This window comes from Eumetopias jubatus, unplaced genomic scaffold (genome assembly GCF_037043125.1).
Source record: "Eumetopias jubatus isolate StellerSeaLion01/CBP00866 unplaced genomic scaffold, mEumJub1_p1.0 scaffold_16, whole genome shotgun sequence".
Classification (NCBI taxonomy): Eukaryota; Metazoa; Chordata; class Mammalia; order Carnivora; family Otariidae; genus Eumetopias; species Eumetopias jubatus.
The window spans coordinates 27,692,268-27,710,836 of NW_028274822.1; the positions used below are offsets into that span (position 1 = coordinate 27,692,268).

Consider the following 18,569-nt stretch of genomic DNA (forward strand, 5'->3'; position numbering starts at 1 on the left):
ATGAAGCTGTAGTCTTCCAGAAAGCACACCTTCATGCGTAAGAGGAAGCTCTCTTTGTCTACCGTGCACCCTGACAGTTTGGGCAAAGCCTCAGGATTGGGGAACTCAGGAGGACTGAGTAAACGGGGGTGGGGAGAGGGATGGGAAGAGGAAGAGCAGGGTGCTCACACAACGGCTCAAGGGTGGATGCTGCAAGACCCAGACCTGGCCACGAACCAAACCTTTGGTGTGAGGTGGTTCTGCAGAAGGAGAGAAGGGTTTCACCTCCAAGTCTGAATCTGTGGCAGAACAGAGAGCGCATGTAGACACGGGAACCAAGAGGCAGAGGTGACCCCAAAACCTAAACCCCAAGTCCACAAAGCTCTCGGCAGAGAACTCTGGGTCTCCACAGGCATTCCACAGAGAAGAGGAGTGCCAGCTGGCGTCTCAGGGGAGACTGGAGGGCCCACAATCCCTTGTGCTCACCTCTGGAACACACCAGGCAAGAAAAAGGACAAACTTCCCAAGGAGACTGTTCTGGGCGAGCAGAGCAATACAATCAACCACCATATGTAATCTAGCATCAGGGACTTCTTTTTTTTTTTTTTTTTAAGATTTTATTTATTTATTTGAGAGAAAGAATGAGATAGAGAGAGAGAGAGCACGAGAGGGGGGAGGGTCAGAGGGAGAAGCAGACTCCCCGCCGAGCAGGGAGCCCGACGCGGGACTCGATCCCGGGACTCCAGGATCGTGACCCAAGCCGAAGGCAGTCGCTTAACCGACTGAGCCAGCCAGGCACCCCTCTAGCATCAGGGACTTCTTAACAAGCCTCCCGCCCTGCCGCACCTCTGCCTTCGCGTGCCCTGCAGGCAGCCGGCTCCTAGACTTCTAAAGAACAAAGAGGCCCCAAGTTAGCCCCTCAGCAGGCTACACTCTCTCCCTACAGCTGCCTCCTTCCAACCTCAGAGGAAGGTTTTCTTACTTGACCCAAGTGAGTGTCCCTGTGCTCTGGATTTTGGTAGCACGGACGCCCAGGGGCACTGTCTACCATCAGTCATCTCGGTCCCCGTGGCCCCTGGTTCTTGATCATCGCACACGCAGGATGTTTGGTCTTTCCGGGATCTTTTGTAAACTCGTTCTTCTCTCTGCTGTTCCTGCTCGCTAGTCCCAGCAGCCCTTCCTGTCCTTCGCCTGCAAGCTCCTGGGGTGGCTCTGTCCTGTCCTCACTAACGGCCTTCCACTCGGGCCCCCCTCCGCACCAACCAACTTCTGCCCCTCAGGGCTGGCGGAACTGCTTGGGTGAAGGTCCTTGCTGCTAAGCTAGGTAGGCAGCTATGGGTCCCGCCCTCCCGACCCGCCGGCAGCACTGACCTGCCCGTCCCTCTGGCCCCGCGAAACTCTGGCTGTCACAGCACCACCTCCTCCCCGTTTTCTTCCCGCCCCTTCTGCCGCCCCTTTGCAATCTTCTCAGGACAGTTTCTTACCCTCAGCACTATTCACATTTGGGGCTGGGTCATTCGTAATGGGGATCTGCCCTCTGCCCTGTAGGATGTTTAGCTGCATCCCTGACCTCCACTCACCAGACGCCAAGAGCAGCGTCCGCGCCTCCTCTACCCCTCCCCATCCGCTGTTGTGACCACCAAAAATGTCCTCAGGCATCGTCCAATGGCCCCTGGGGGGCAAAATGGCCCCTGGTTGAAACCACTGCTCTTAAAGGGTGCTTCTCTTTCACTGACCTCTTAAATATGGGTTTTCCCTGGGCCTGTGATTTTATCTGCCATCTTATGCTAATATATAAATCTGCATCTCCCAAAGTCCTGTGGCCCCTACCTGCCTCCTGTTCCCTAGATGCCTCTTCAGCCTGTCAGATGCAGAGTGGACGCAGACACTTGCTTCTTGTCTTAGTTTGGATTCTCCCAGAAGCAAAGCCGGAGATGAGGACTGGGTGCAGGTGGTTTAATCGGGAGGTGGTCTCAGGAAATGGGAATGAGGAACAGACAGTGAAAGAGCAAAGGAGGAAAAGCCAATGTAAGGCCCGACAACGAAGTCAGCGTTGGGAGCAGTGGGGGCTCACTTCCACTGGGAATCTCCTGAGAGACATACAGAATGGCCCCCAGAATTGTCCAACCAAAAGATGTAAGGCTGGGCCTTCAGCCCCTAACCAGGGCACGTGGTGGTGGGGGGGGGGACATCTAGCCAGTGGCTTCCATACTTCGTCGTTAAGGGCTGTCCCAGGGCCACTAACTCCCCAAACTTCTGGGCTGCTTTGAGCCATGCAAGCCAAACAGACCTCTGTGGCTTTGAGGAAAGTGCTAGAATAGACAGGAGAATGACACACTCCCTGGGCTTCAATGGGGGTGCTGTCAACAGGAGTGAAGGCTCACCAAGAACATCCACCATGGCTGTAGGTGAAATCAGAGGGTGACCAAGAGGATGTGATGCAGGGCACCCAAACTGGTCTACCCCGATCCGCCCCTTGCACTCCAACCCACCTGTGCCCCATGAAGTCCATTCCGTCACCGAGTCTTCAAGGCAGTGGCCAGCCATAATCTAGTGACAATAGTGTGCATGGGAGAGTCGGTGGGATTCACCACAAGCCACTCACTGGTGCAAGTCGAGGCTGAAACTGCTGATCATTACCCTCCTTCACCACCTGTTCTAGATGTTTCTGTCAGCTAGTCGAGGTTGTCGCCTGACCGAGTGACTCAGACCCACATCCCTGAGTGCTCTGAGCCTCAGCGGGCGTAGCCTTGTCAGGCCATGGCTGTTGTCAGGGGCCCTTCTCTGACACGGCCAGGCCCCGAAGCCCTGCGTCCCAGCCACCCTTTCACCTGGTGTGAGCGGAGCAGAGAGAGTGGCGGGGAGAGGGACCAACCCGCCCTCCACCCTGGACTCCTGGACCCGTGTATTCCCACGACTGGGGACACAGCCCCGCCCACCGGCTGTATTCTGGGGACTACGCCCAACTGAGTGTCCTCCTCCAGCTGGGATCTTAGCTGAGTTTCTGCCAACGGTCCCATCACTCTAGTCGGTCCGCTGCGTCCCGCGATTTGGTATGTACCAGACCAGCCCGTCCCGCCGTCCTGCACCCACTGTTGTACTTCCTTTGTCATGAAATGGGCCTCTTGATCTGAGGCGATGAGTCATCACATGTAAATAAATCAGGCAGTCTGTAAACACTCAGATTAACACTAAAGTATCCATCCCCAGAAGGAGGATTAGCGGCTCTTTCCAGGGGGGGAGGGGCCCAACGTAATCAACTTCCGGCAAGCAGCTGAACGCCGGTCAAGGGCTCAGGGCCTCTGTGCCCACAGACCAGTCAGCAGTGGCAGGGCCAGACCGCCTTCGAGGGGGAGCTGCTGCCGCCAGACCCCTGCCTGCCTCCATCCGTCACCATGGCTACCCCGTGCATGAGCTCAGCACGCAAGCCCGGGGATGGCTGAGGACAAGGCTGACCTCCACGGAGCACCATGTTGTCCATGTGGTGGGTGCACTCTGACCAGCATGAGCGTGAACACAAAGACCCACACGCTTTGTGCCCACGCCCAAAGAACAATCCACATGCCCCTTCCCCACAGCTCCTTGTCTCCCTCTTCTCGGCATTTTCTTTTCAGGCACCTGACCAACCAACCAACCCAACTGATGGCCACTGCACAAGATACATATCCTTATAAAATACACACTTCTCCCCCTGAACCACATTGAATTACAGGTGTTCTGCTTGAAGTTCTGCCCACCTGGAAAGGCTCCACGAACCACTGTCTTTCAGGGCTACCCTGCATGGGGCTTTAGTGAAACCCACAGTCCATTTTTGGCCAACACCAGCACGTTGAACCAGGCCTAAAACCTTTCTTCCTCCATCAGCTGATCACAAGAAAATGCTTGGCACGAACTGAGAGAGAGACATCAATGCAACGGTGGCGGGGGGTGGGGGGGAGGGTGTGCCTTGGAGGTCTGGGGAAGAGGCATATGCAGCGAGTCTCTTTGTGCAGCTTACTTGTGGCCCCTGGCCCTGCTGACACCTGATTCTAGATGTTGCCACTTCCATCTTAGAGTCAAATGAATTTATGACATGAATGGTACAAAACCCTGCTCATGATGAGCAACTCCAAGGTCTCAGTCAACTGACGTCCTGTGGTCAGGGCCCAAGAGCATGCTGGGAGCTGCTTTTCAAATGGGGACTAGAAAGCATAGTCCTGCTCCTGAACCTATCGGGTCCATGATACACCTCTCCTCCTGGGGCTTTGCCAGAGACTCCATGCTGCATCCTTACCCACCATGGATACCTGTAGCACCACTGGACTTGCTGGGTTGCGTGGTCCACACAGAGCAGCTTGCCTGGGAAGCAGGCTTGCTGCAAAGCCCTTTCCTGCTCCAAGTCACTCCATGAATGGACTGGATTAGTATTTCCAAATATGCTATATATGTGTCCCAAAGCCAAAGGGGTCCATCAAGTGCTCTGTCTCCTTCCTAACAGCAGAGGATACAAAGGACAATAACTTGTCCTCATCTTAGAGGAAGGTGACATGGGACACCCCAAAGCCTCTGCTACATTCTCCACACTTGACCCCTTTCTCGACCCCTTTTCAGCATTTCCTCCTCAGTGGGTACAATAACCTGGGAGTTCCTCGCTTCCTCTTTGTTCCTCATTCACATGCTCTGCACCACCCCAACTCTCTGTCACCAAGTCCTGAAGATTCAACCTCTTACATTGATTTCTTCAGTCAGACCTCTCCTCCCTGTTCTCCTTCTCACCACCTTGATGCAGCCTTCTTCGTTTATCTGCTCAATTCCTGCAGAAGCTTCCTAATCGAACTCCCCATTTCCAACCTTGGGTCTCTTCTAGTTCATTCACCCATTTTACCACAAGGGAGAGCTGCTCTCATTCCTCCCCTCTGCACAACACCTTAGTGCTCCCATCACTTCAGAGCTACACTGCTGCCTTTCACTGTAGGCGGGCTGAGGGTAAGTTTCCTGTTCTCTTGAGGGAGACCAGTACCCAGAGTGTCTGTGGGATGTTAGTGAGGCATTCAAGGCCCTTCCCCACAGGGCTCCCAACTAGATCTCTGGCTTACTCCCCACCACTCACCCCATTTCTCCCAACTGGCAGCTTCTCTATTAAGCCAAACTTGCTCTTTCTCACCTTCATGCTTCACCTAAGCTTTGTGCCTTGAACGACACCCACCACATCCTCCACTCTCTACTTCCTCAGACCCCACCGTTCCTACCCCTCCCATGAACTTAGCTCAGCCGTCACCTTCTGCAGGAGCTCTTTCCCCATTTGTTCATTCCACCCCAATGCTGGCCTAGGCAGCCTTCCTTTTGTTCCCACTGCACGGAGCTCTGTCTCAGCGCCTGTTAGGCTTTGTGACAATGATTTGTTACTCCAGACAAAGCAAAGCTACTTGAGAATGAGGACTGGCTTCCAGTCACCTTCGTGTCTCTGGGGACTGGCGCAGTGCCCAGCGTATAGCGAGTATTTACTAAGGGTTTGCTGAACCAGTGAAATTTGCATGGTACGGGGATAGCAAACTAGCAGCCTACAGGCTAAATCAGACCTGCAGGCAAGTTCTCTTTGGCCCACACACTTTCTGGCTGAGTGAGGTCAACTAGGATTGATCCAGGTTACAGGGCTGATGACACGGAATTGGCCTCTATTCCCTTTGGCTGACTGCCTAGCCAACTAGACATGTACTCAGGCAATACACTAGACCAAGATTGCGAGCGACCACAGCCCCTAGGATGCACTGTCCCTTACAGCGAAGGCTCACCTGCAGCTTCAAAGGCTCAGCAACCTGTACAGAATGAGGATTGGAGCACCAGACTTACTCGGGCTCCCTGCTTTTTATCCCATGCAAAAAGACTGGGGTGCGGGTGGGGGTGGCAGGAGAGGTGGGGGTGGCACAGGTCCACCTTTTTATTTCTTCCTGTACCAACAGATCTACTCAGGTTGTATCTTCAGCAGGTCTGACCATGGCCACACAAAAATATACACAGATCAGAAATTTCACATTTGCATTTTAAAAATCCTGATTCCCTTTCTCTCTTGAAAAAAAATCCACAGACCTGACAACATCAAGCCTGCACTTTCTCACAAAAGAGATGCAGCTTCTCCCTTAGACAAGGCCCAGGCTCTCTGCACTCTGCCACACCCCCACTGGTCTCGCCCAATGATTGCTTCCATCGCCAACCCTGCTTTGTTATCATTTGGGTCTGTAACTTCTGAAGTGCTTCGAATCATCCTCTGCTATTTTACGATCTTCTTTGATCGACCCATGGTAGGCGTGCATGTATCCTCCTTTCAGAGAACAAAAGGCTGGGATCCAGAGAGGTGGCCGATGGTAGTAGGTCACAGAGCTTGTGAGCAATGAAGGCAGGACTCAAATCCAGACCTTGGAACTTTTTCCCCCCTGCCCCATGCCAGTTAGCACAGGTGCGAACTGTTGCTTGCCTTCTTGAAAGTACTTCACTTGTTTCGAGAATATTGTAAGGATTTAGTCTTGCTGCTGGGAAACTGTTAGCAGCCTACAGCCTAGTTTTATTTGATCTACACACTTCCTGGTTGAGCCAGCCAACTGCCTGGAGCAGGGCTGGCAAGACAGAGGGCACGGTTTGGACGTCACTCACTCACCACTCACTCACCCCTCTAATGACAAGCCTGTAAGGCGGGTACTATCATCCCCACTTGATGGGTGGCACAGAGGGTGGCACAGAACGCAAGATGGGATCATCTGATTATACACCAGATTGGTTCTATTGGTTGTTAAAATAACAACATCCTTCAGTTGCAGTTGGTCAGCTGCCCCTGCAGAGCCGCCTGAATGCCTTCCCCACCGCCCTGGGCACTTCGTCAGGATCTGCAGGTTAGCTGTGACAGGGCTAATTGCACAACTGCTGCGGCAGCCTGTGACGGGCCGTCCTCCTTCTGGTGCTGCCTGGCTCGTGCCTATGCCGACAGGATTGGGATGATTTCATCAGAGGGGGAGGTTCACATTTGTAACTTCACAAACTAAGGTACTCTGCCAAGGGCCCAAAAAGCTGACTGGTAGAATTTAGTCATCCACTTTGGGATGAAAGAGAACAAGTACTACCCGGCACAGCCTAAAAGCCAAGGTCCCAACACGTTTTCCGCCTCAAGCCCTCTAGGGAACACCGGGCTCCCAGGCGGAACAGTGACAGCGACTTGGGGCCCGTCACACTTGGGAACTGCTGCAGCAGAACCTCGCAGGGCAGTGGGAAACCGCCCCGGGCCCGCCCACCGTGCCTCACTGGCCGAAGGATGCGGCGAGGGCCACTCTGGCAGGGTGTTGGCTGTCAGACATGGTGCCCGAAGGTGGCTGCAAACTTTATGGGCCAGGGCCAGGGGCCGGGGGCATGCACTCGCACTTTAGAGGGAAGAGCTGGTTTCTTTCACGATAACCTTCATCCCCAGTGGTAAATCTGATCTGCACAGAAACCTCAGCACTTTGCAACTCTCTTCGGAGGGTGGGTCCCCTCCCAAAGCTGCATCTTGGGGGCAGGGCGATCTGCACTGAAGTTGGGCCTGCTTGCCTTCAATTCCTGTCACATTGGTCTCCTGGGTCCCTTTTCATCACTGGGTTGTAATTTACCTAAACCCAGTTTCTGCAGTGTGTGGCACCCATTCATGCCAAGATAGTAACATCTTAAAAAGCGTGGTCCTCTTGATTCCAAAGGATTTGGTATTTTTTCAATTAACAGATATACTGAAATATCATACACATACCATAAAATTCACCCCTTTAAAGTGTAATAATTCAGTGGCTTTTAATATAGTCAGAGTGGTGTGCCATCACCACTCTGGAATGTTAGAGTATTTTCTTCACCCACCCAAAGAGAAACTTAACCCATTAGCCCTCACTCCCTATTCCCACTTCCCCTCCAGGCCCTGGCAACCACTAATCTACTTGTTGCTGTAATTTGTCCATTCTGGACATTTCCCATAGATGAAAGAATATGTGAGCTTTTGTAACTGGCTTCTTTGATATGCCTGCCTTCAAGGTTCACCCGTGCTGTACCATGTATCAGTACTTCATTCCTATCTACGGCTGGATACCCAACTGTGCGGCTAGATCACACGCTGCTCACTCACTCAGCGGCTAGCTGACAGCCACTTGCATTGTCGCCACCTTTTGGCTACTATGACTAGAGCTGCCATTAACACTTGGATTTAAGTTTTTGTGTGAACCTAGGTTTCCGTTTCTTTTGGGATATACTTAGGATAGGAGTGGCTGAGTCGTATGGTAACAGTCAAACCATCTTCCAAAGTGGCCACACCACCTCACAGCAGCATACGAGGCTCCCGATTTCTCCACTTCCTCACCGACATGTTATCTGACTTTTTTGATTCTAGCTATTCTAGGAGTGGTGAAGCGGTATTTTACTGTGGTTTGGAGGTGCATTTCCCTGATGACTAATGACATTTAACATCTTTTCATGTGTTATTGACCATGAATAGATGTATAAAGACATACATCTATTCAGATCCCTTGTCCATTTATTGGTTTGTCTTTTTATTATTGACTGGTAAGAGCTCCTTATTTATTCTAGATCAAAGTCCCTCACCAGACAAAGTTTTGCAAATATTTCTCCCACTCAGTGAATTGTCTTTTTGTCTTCTTAATGGTGGTGTCCTTTGAAGCACAAAGTTTATTCTGATGAAGTGCAATTCACCAGTTTTATTTTTTTGTTGTTGTTTGTGCTTTTGGTAACATATACAACAAGTGCTGAGGGGGGAAAAAAGTGTTGAGGACATCTAAAAAGAATCAGCTTCAGATCTTACCCATGCCCACTAATATCATCTGGGAAGTCCTAAGGAGCTTTTGTTCTTTCTACTTGAGACAGAGGAAAAAAATTTAATTTTATTATGAAATATTTAAGATACATGAAAAAGCACAAAGAATAACACACGTCTGTGCCCCCACTACCCAACCTAAGAAGTTTCACGCACAAAGTTGAAGTCCCCGTGTCCCCTCTCACCCCACCTCCCCTTCTGGGAGCAACCATTACCCTGAATTTGGTGTTTATTATTCTCATGAATTTCTTTATAGTCTTACTACACGTGTATGTATCCTTTATTAATATGTAGTGTTTTGTCCTTTTAAGCTTCATGTAAATGGCATCATGTAACGCATAATCTGAAACTTCCTTTTTCTACATGGAGATTTATCTATGTTGATAAAACTGCTCTAAGTATATGAATATAGATCTCGTTCATTAATTTCCACAGTGGCTAAACATTGTATAAATAAATAATAAACATCCATGTTGAAACAGCCAAAAACTGGGGAAAATGACACTAAATATTTTTGAGCACATAAACTAGTTTCTCTAGAACCATGGCTTTCCGTATCTGTTTGACTACAACCCCCAGTAAAAAAAATGTGCTTTGTATCTTGACCCTTTGCACACATACATATACTTACTTGCGTGTAGGTGTGTATCAGCATATAACAAAAGTTTCATGTAATAATACTGTTTTCTGCTGTGTTGTTCTATTCCCTTAAATAAACAAAAGATGGTTTACAGACACTTGAACTGATTTCATGACTTCCCTATATAGGCTACCACGAACGTTTAAAACCTGCTCAAGAATATTATCCCAAGGTGTGGAGGAATTTGTGGGTCATGAGACACCTTAGTCAGCTCAGGATGCCATAGCAAAATATTATAGAGTGGGTGGCTTAAACAACAGAGATTTTTTTTCTCACAGTTCTGGAGTCTGGACGTCCAAGACCAGGGTGCCAGCATGGTTGGATTTGGGTAAGAGCTCTCTTCCTGGCAGTATGCCTCCTTCTTACGGTGTCCTCACATGTGAAGCTCAGGTCTCCTCCTTGTCTTATAAGAACACTAACCCTATCACAGGGACTCCCATGTTATCCAAATGTAATTACTGCCCAAGGGCCCCACCTCCAAATATCATCAGACCAGGGAGTAGGGCTTCAACACATGAATTTGGGGTAGGGTAGGGGGGGACATAAACATTCAGCCCATACATGAGGTATACACATATTCGGCTTTACTAGACAATTCCACTGTTTTCCAAAGTAGTTGTAGCAGGTTATGCTCACACAAAAAGACAAGTAAGTTGCCACTCTTCTGTGTCCTGGTTGGATTTAAATGTATTCCCGATCCTGCCTGTGTGAAATGGCATCCTGTAAAGTTAAGTATGTGTTTCCATAATTAGTAGTGAGCCCAACCAAGCATCTTTCCTATGTTTACTGGCCATCTGTAGTTTCCCGTTCCACAAACTATGAGACACGGAATCTATCTATGGAAAAAGTTTCCATGGTCACTCCAGAGCCTGTGCTGGGAAGCATACTCAAGTGTGTGGTTCTGAGGTTTAAATCTTTGACCACTTACCTAGGAGTAAAGGGACTCAATCAAACATTACCTTCTCAGGAAGACTTCCAATTCTTCTCAAGCCAGAGCAAAGTAGAATCAGTAGCAAAAAGAATGAAGGAAAACCAGGTGGAGAAAAGAGGTTTTGTTTTTCTTAAAGCTAAAAAGTCCTAATTTGGACCATAGAAAAAATCTGTTCTTGCAAAGTCTAGCCATGCAAATCTGGAAAAGTTGTTATTCTTCTGTTCTCAGTCTTCCAATCTGCAAAATTAGGATAACAATCTGTACCACTCCTTATTCCCATGTGGAAATTTTGAAATAAACACTCTTAAAACTTTGAAAACAAAAGAGATTGTCAAAAGTCAAGGTTCTGTGAGCGTTAGTCAACCAATGCCTTCCAAAAGTCTGAGAGGACAGAACTGTAGTCCTCTGAACAGCTTCCTGCAGTGAGCCGCTCTCCTGAATTCTTGCCTGAAAAGCCTAACGGCTTTGCAGAACAACAAATTATCTCCTAAAAGAACATTGCCCTACCTTTCAGTCTCAGACAAGAGATCTGAGAAATTCTTCATTTTACAAGTATAGAAATTAACTCCCTTAGGTGGTCAGATAGTCTTTCATGGGTCTCCTAGTCTCTGGTTCAAGCTTTTTATACACTAGCCACCACACCCTCCCTGCCTCTGGTCTAATGGCCCCTGGCGCTCCAGGTCCCAAGGTCCATCCTAATGTCAGACTTGCTTGCTTCAGACTCCATTACAAGTGTGAGGGCTCAACAGTGAACAATATTTCACCTTCCCACTCTTAGAATGGAGTCATCACGGAAAGGAAACAGAAATGACTCCTCTCAAGTGTCAATTATCAAAAGCACGAAGGAAAAAGCTGGTATCATATAGCTTCTTTCACCAAAGAATAAGAAGCTAGATCGACATAATTTACAAGCAAAGGGTATTCCCAACCAGCAGGCCAGGATCTGAGGTCACATGGGTTGCTGCTGCCACAGCCCCCTTCTGAGGTTTGACTTCACTGCCAGCACTCGTGCTGACCCTTCACTCACCCACCCCACCAAATGGGGGATGGCAAGGCTAGGCTGAAACAAAGAAACAGTGAATCCTCATCACACAAAGGGATCCCTGCCTAAAGCCCCCTCCATCTACAAGGCCTGCGCCTATGCAGAGATGCACCATCGCAGCACCGAACCGAACAGTGCCACAGCCTCTGGAGCAAATGGGTCCTCTTTCTGCATCTCTAGGAGGCGCACAAATCATCACCTGCATCTTTGTCCGAGCCCACTGTTCCTTCTGGTATTTTCTACTGCTTTCTTCTGCTATAAGCCGATTCTCCCAGCCAAAGGTCCACTGTAGCCCAGGAACTTCTCAGACTCTGTGACTTGGTGCTCTCAAACATGGAGTCAAGAAAGTCAGACCTACCAATGACCTAGGAAGTTCACTCCTTCCTAGATGAGCAATAGAGTTAAAACAACCAAACCCAGGGACCCCTGGGTGGCTCAGTCGTTAGGCGTCTGCCTTTGGCTCAGGTCATGATCCCAGGGTCCTGGGATCGAGCCCCGCATCGGGCTCCCTGCTCAGCAGGGAGCCTGCTTCTCCCTCTGCCGCTCCCCCTGCTTGTGCGCTCTCTGCGTTAAACAAAATCTTTAAAAAACAAAACACACACACACACACAACAAAACCTAGAAGAGGTTCACTTTACTTCAGCTACAAAATTGGAGCCAAAGAGCTATTTATATATTTGGTCAAGCATTATCTATAATTTTTCTCAGGAGTAAAGTTATAAATAGCTGTCATCTACCGTGAAAAACACACCAATAAGGCAAGGCGAGGCCAAAAGCCAGCCAAGCATAGAAGGAGGAAGGCAGAATGAGATTAAGAACTAGCCACAAATTATTTTACTTGCTCATTCTATAAAAGCGGCATCCGAGGGCAAAAGGGATCAAAAGCAGGGCCCTAGATAAACAGTTTTCTTCTGGAGTCCAAGAAAAGAAGAGTTTCTCACAGGCACTAACATGTCGAGGTCTCAGATACAAGGCAGTTCAATAGAACCGTTCCAGAATGCTGAAAACATTTCCCAACTGCTAACACTGCATTTCCTCATTGTTAATGGACCCCTTTCCAGGGCAAGTAGAACCAAGAATTCCCGAGGAACATGAAGAGACCCAGGAGTGGTGTTTTAGTAAAAACAGGCCTCATTCCCCTCAGTTCCTTGTTCCCTTTAACATGAAGATAAATGAAAAAAGTCATGTGATGTCAATATGTAGTTTCCATAATTTTTATAGCTAAATAAAACCCCTGAATATAGAACCAAATTAAAGGACAAGTTCTTTAGGCTGTTTTGATACCCCCTATATTTGATTCGATGTTCAACCACATGCAAAGTGCATGCAGTTGGGCGTCTGGTGCTGGCCCCTGGGAAGTAACAGTCTGCTGAGTTTTCTGCCCAGGAGCAAAGGTGCTAGGAAGTTTTCTGCTCTCTTTGAAATCTCACTGGTCCTAGCTGGAAAGGAAGGCAGGGGCTAGAGGAAAGCCAGTGCAAAGCGACTTTTATCTAGATCGAACACACCAACAGCCACGTGCAAAACATCTTGGGAGTAGGATACAACTATTGCTTGGAAAAAGTCGGCATGCCAATAAGATCTGTTAACAAAATATAATCCACTTTCACATCCAAAAGCTAACTTAGAAGCTGCTCCAGACACCATCTAATTAACTGAAGCAGATAGGAAAAAAAATCCTCAGAAATTATCATTGTTTAAATACACTCTATTTTATTTTGTCTTAAAATAGTTTAACCTTTATGCTACAGACTTATTTCAAAAAACAGAAAATCTTATCTTGCACCAAAAAATATATATATAACACTCTGTTTTATTATTTTTTTCTCCAAAGACCATTAAATACTAAATGGAAACAAAAACTAAATAATGAATGTAAAGAAGAACTAAATTTTGTTTTAAAAACTACAGTTGCACATTTTAAAACATTAATTCTAAGCAATGATTTGTCGTCACTGCATCAAGTCCACGCTCACACTCCAGCAACAGCAGACCTGTTAACCACCAAGTGCATTGGTTCCTAGCCATACAATGGCTAACATTTCATTTTCATGGTAAGAGGAGCAAAAGGCTTCATAGGACCTTTGTACTCTTTAAAAAACAAAACAACAACAAAAATATTTCCTAGTTATCCAGTGATTTTTCTTTTAAGATCACTACCCTTTAAAATTTGTTAAAAGAATAAGAAGTATGTAGTGTTTTAAATAAAATGAAAAATACAACAGCATTGGACTAAAATACGTGATTATTTTAAACAAACAGTGCACAATCTGAGGAAGTTTGGTTAGGGCGCATTTTTATATATACATGGAAGTCACATCATACACATACTAGAAAACAGAAATTACGGGCTCCTTGCATTTGAAAAAAAAAGTTTAAAGTAAAAGACAACATTGTGTCCCCAGCTCTTTCAAAAACCTTGTGACACAGTATAAAAAGCAGGCAAATTCATTTTTAAGTTAACTATGGTGCTAATCTGCTAAAAGTAACAGTGAACAACTGACTAACTTAGCAAATCAGAGGGTTCATATTCACAATTGAGAACAATAAAAGCCGAGTTTATGCAATGCTCAATTGTAACGAATACTGGAGTCCATTCAGTCTTGCCCCTTCCATCAGAATGAGAAGACAGCTGCTGGTGAGCAGCATGTACGTGTTCTAGTTCTAGGGCAGCAACAAGGACGCGACAGCCAGTTCTTGCTCTGTGCTCTCAAACCGGAGGGCAGGAAGGGACTTAACTGAATTTGTGCCACAATCCAACCTGTGACCCAAGTGCACCACTTTAGCAGAGATATTACTTTGAACAATGTTCTGTGAAGCATAAAGAAGTATTTACGCTACCAAATCCAACACTTTGGTTAACAACAATCCCTTTAAGAGAAATTTCAAATGTCACAGGAGTTGTTACCCACAGAATTTTATCAGTACAATGCCTTGCCAGAAACCACACCCCCACTCTTCTGGATCTGGCAATGAAAGAAGAGTTGAAACAGAGTCTCTCTCTAGTTAGTAGGTGGAAAAATCCCAACCCTGCAGGGGAAAAGAGTTGACTGTCTCTACCATCCCTTCCCCTCCCCCTTTTGCATATTAATTTCTAAATCCCTGCTCTGGTGCATCAAGTCAGGTAGTCAGGATGCTGGAACAGGGGCAGGTGCGGGGAAAAGTGTGACCTGGTGTAAAAGCAAAAGGCCACAGAAGAGCTTGGTTATGACTCTGCTCTCTGCTCCCAATCCACAGTGCACACAGCACACCAGAAGAATTCTCTTTAGAGGATGACTATTAGGGGCTAAAGAAAGCATGTCATGGGAAATCACCTGCTGTGTGGAAGTAGACAAAACACACTATTAACATAAGAATAGATAATACGAAAACATTCTTTAAAATGGGGCTCTGCCCTGATGCTGGGGAAAAAATAAGCTGCAAAAACTTCAAGTCATATAATCCACTCTATTCATTTCCCAATGATTTTCCTGGAGAACACAGACCAGAAATTGTACATTTCTGCTTTGTCTAGCATTTTAATTCAAGTCAAAAACAACGTGTAACAGTAAAATTCAATAAATTAATCCTAAAGTAAAATATGAAGGTCCAAGGATACACCAGTAGTGAATCTGCAGAAGGTCCTATTTCGCGCTGGCCTCTGGATCTTTGGTTTTTGTCTAAAACTGTGGCCATGTGAGAGACTTGATATATGAGGTGCTAAAACTGGAGGTTCATGATCTTTTAAAAGCCTGATCTATTAAAAAGTAGATTGACAGGAAAATAAAAAGTTGATGAAGAACAGAGGCCAGATCAAATGAGAGGCTATCAGAGAAGATCAAAGGACACACGCTTATATCCACTCCCATGGAAGAGGTACATGGAAGAACGAAAGCAGCAGGAAGAAGGGTAAAGGACTAAATGAGTCTTTACCAAAAAAAGAAGAAGAAGAAGAAGAAAAGGCCAGGCAGGTGGAGCCAGGCGGACTCTGAAGCATGTGCACGCAGGGGTGTCCCCATTTGTCTTGGCAGCCCCGCTGCACCTACCCTGCACCGTGCGTTACGCAGGACAGGTACTTGGTACATGTGTGTCCACTGATTGACAACTGAAAATGGTAATTCCATGCTCTTATGATAAGGAAGAGCCACCACGGCATCTGGGGAGGGAAGCAAAGGGCTACAGCAATGTTATATGGCAAGTATGGAAACAAAAGAAAAGCAAACAAAAACCACGGAAAAACAAAAGATGAGGTCTTCTAAGCCAATAGTACTTCACTCCTCCCTGTGCACAGTACATAGTGTTCTAACTAGGTATTGCTTGTAAAAGAATTCACTACTAACTACAACATGTTAGAGGAAAAAAGGTAGTAACTAATGCCACAAAACTCCAACACTGGCATTTCCTGAATTCCCTGAAGCTCCTATCACTCTTTGCTTATTGAGAGACTGTAAAACCTACAGTGTCATTTATGTGCTTTGCATCTGGTTTCTTATGGTGCATTTTGCTTTTTCCACTTTTAGATGGTAGAGGAGAAAAAGACCCAAATATAGCATCAGGTCTATTTCAGCTCAAGTGTTAAAACAGTTGTTCCTCCTGTATGAAGAGACCAGCATGAAAGAAGGCACTGTCTTCTCAGACTTGTAAGTGCCCACAGTCTAAGAGTGAATGCAACTCTTCATATTCTACCTAATAGGTTTCTGTGTTCTCCCATTATTTGAACAAACCAGGAAAAAAAGTTGAGAGAGAGAGATTTTCCTACTGATCTCTTAATACTCTCCTCCCATGCCCAGAAAACCTCATGGTGGGTATCTATCTGAAATGCCTCTGCCCCAAAAGCAGACATTTTCCAAAGAGTTATGAATTATTGCAACAAGGAGACCAACTAAGTCACCTTAGCAGTATTTATAAACACAAAGGGCCGTATCAATTATTTGTATTATGGGAAGTCAGCCAGGAGCAAAGTCAGGAAAGAAGGCAGAAGACTAAGCTAAAAGAAAAGTAATACTTCTGTCTTCTATTTTTAAGGACAGGTTTTCAAATGCACATGCCCTACTAGGTGCCAAGAAGGACCTGACTAAATATGTGCAAATGCCCTAAGGTAGGAGTGCCAATGGGTGGGCTGACAGTGGTCAAGCCTAGATATTAATTTTATTACACAGAAAAATAAATACAAGATTCAAAAACTGATATCCATTTCACCTGGTAATTAAAATATTATTCTAAAAGGAAGGCAGAGTTTCCTAAGATCAAAAGTCACCAAGTAACATGAAGCTCTCTAATAAATTCATCATCCTCATATTCCTACTGAGGGAAAGAAGAAATTCTTTTCTCTGTGCTAAGTTATTTTCCTAAGTGACTTCTTTTAATTTAAAAAAAAAAAAAAAGGAGGGGAGGGGGGCAATTTTCCATGAGTTTTGATTATACAAATGCCACAAACAGCTTCTGAGGCTGAAGCTATGACAATGAACTTCCATGTCACAAAGAGGAGGAGGAGGAAGTGGAAGGGAACAGTGCAGAGGAACCACAGTGACCGTGTATTACAGTAGGTATTTACGTCTGCTATCCTCATCCAAGGTAAGATCAACAACTTCCGCGGGTGAAGCCCAAGTCTGCTGGGGAGTCACAGCGGTCCATGACTGTGTTTGCCGGGTGCTGACATACTGCGTGCCGGAACCGTGCTTCCACGACGAAACGCTCTGAATCACACCTCCTCGAGGATGAACACACCTGCAACCAAGGTGAAGAGCAAAAGCATAAGCCTGGTTAATCCCACCACAGGGAAAATAGAAGGCAATATGGCTTCAGTAGCACTGACTGATACTTTTACAAAGATAAGCCTACTGTGTGAGTTCATGAAACTCACAACCAATATCCTTCCCTTCTTCCTCCCTCTTTGTCTACCTGCCCGGCTCTCTCAATTTAGCCTAAAAACGGACAAGAGTCTTGTCTCAGAAACTCCTGAGTTACGTCTAGATCTGTTACTGAAATGGACAGATAACATAATGTTTCTCTTAACACAATTAAACCTCTGAGGTCTTCAGGACAGGGCAGAATATAAATCCAGAGCAAAATTAAGATACCCAAACAATCTTAGTCTAACCAAATGAAACAGTAAGAAATATAGGTATAAGCTGTTCTCCTAAATAAGTTCTATGCCATCCTGGGAATAATATCTTCCAAGAGAGTAACAGTAATACTCCTTTACAGACTGGATTTCTAGGAGTCTATAAGTACTAGGTCATGCATAAAGGATCAATTTCCCTTATCCTGAAGGTCACAACAGAACACCTGGTTCATTCATCTGAACTGCTTATGTGTTTTATATTTTAGTTCAGGGAAAGTAACAAGGCTGAAGTGCTCCGTCTGTTAAGGTCCTCTAAAAGTGCTTTATCAGAGGGACATAACTGCCTTGCTGATAAATCTCACCAAGAGTTCACTGGAAGAAAACGGTTTCTGAAACACTGACATAATGAATTCCACATTCCAATCAAATGCTAGAACTGCGAGCCTCCTGGATGAATCACTGAGGGACTCTGGATTCTGATGAGAGGGAAGGCAGGCCGCTCAAGCTTTTGGTGCTACTTTGGTCCTCACATCTAACTTACTGACCAGAGCCTGTGTAATATACGTGAAAGTGACAGCTGGTAGGATTCTAGTCACATAAACTACTACAGTGGGTCCTGAGCAGCTGCTGGAACAGGCTGCGTACAACAAGTGGTGCTGGATCACTGGAGAATTCCAGCTCTACCCACCGCTACCTGCACTACCAGATGCAAAAGAACATTACGGTAACAATGGATAAGATTTAGTTGCAAAACTGCTGAAGGACTCTTAAGATCCTGCAAAGAGGCCTTGCTCCTACAAAGGTAGCCTGAAAGTTACTCCTTTACCAAGAGAGGTGCCAAGAAACAGATCCCCTGGGGCCAAAGCAAGGGGCAGACTGTGGATTTGTTACCATACCAGAGCCCATTATCTGTTCAGAATGGGCAAAGTAGCTATTAACCCAGAGGCTACTATGGTTTCAAAGATTAGCTAGTGAAAAGCACTAAAATATGAGACATAAGGTCCAAAGACTAATCCAGATCTGTCCAATCCATTAAGTATACTCAGATGAAGTGATCTTGTAATCACAAAAGAATGTCAGCCAAAGGAGTCCATGCGACATTTACAGAAATGGTTTTGATGACTG

The 18,569-nt window shown here is 46.4% G+C and overlaps 1 protein-coding gene across 3 annotated transcripts in view; it reads right to left on the minus strand.

The window, feature by feature from the left end:
• Window positions 1-13,628: 13,628 nt before the first annotated feature.
• ARK2N (arkadia (RNF111) N-terminal like PKA signaling regulator 2N) overlaps window positions 13,629-18,569 on the minus strand; it is an 81,400-nt gene continuing 76,459 nt past the window's right edge. For all 3 annotated transcript variants that reach the window (XM_028098201.2, XM_028098202.2, XM_028098200.2), the window contains one exon: window positions 13,629-17,107. In XM_028098201.2, coding sequence (XP_027954002.1) covers window positions 16,918-17,107 — 190 coding nt within the window. In that variant the 3' untranslated portion in view covers window positions 13,629-16,917. The remainder of the gene's footprint in view (window positions 17,108-18,569) is intronic.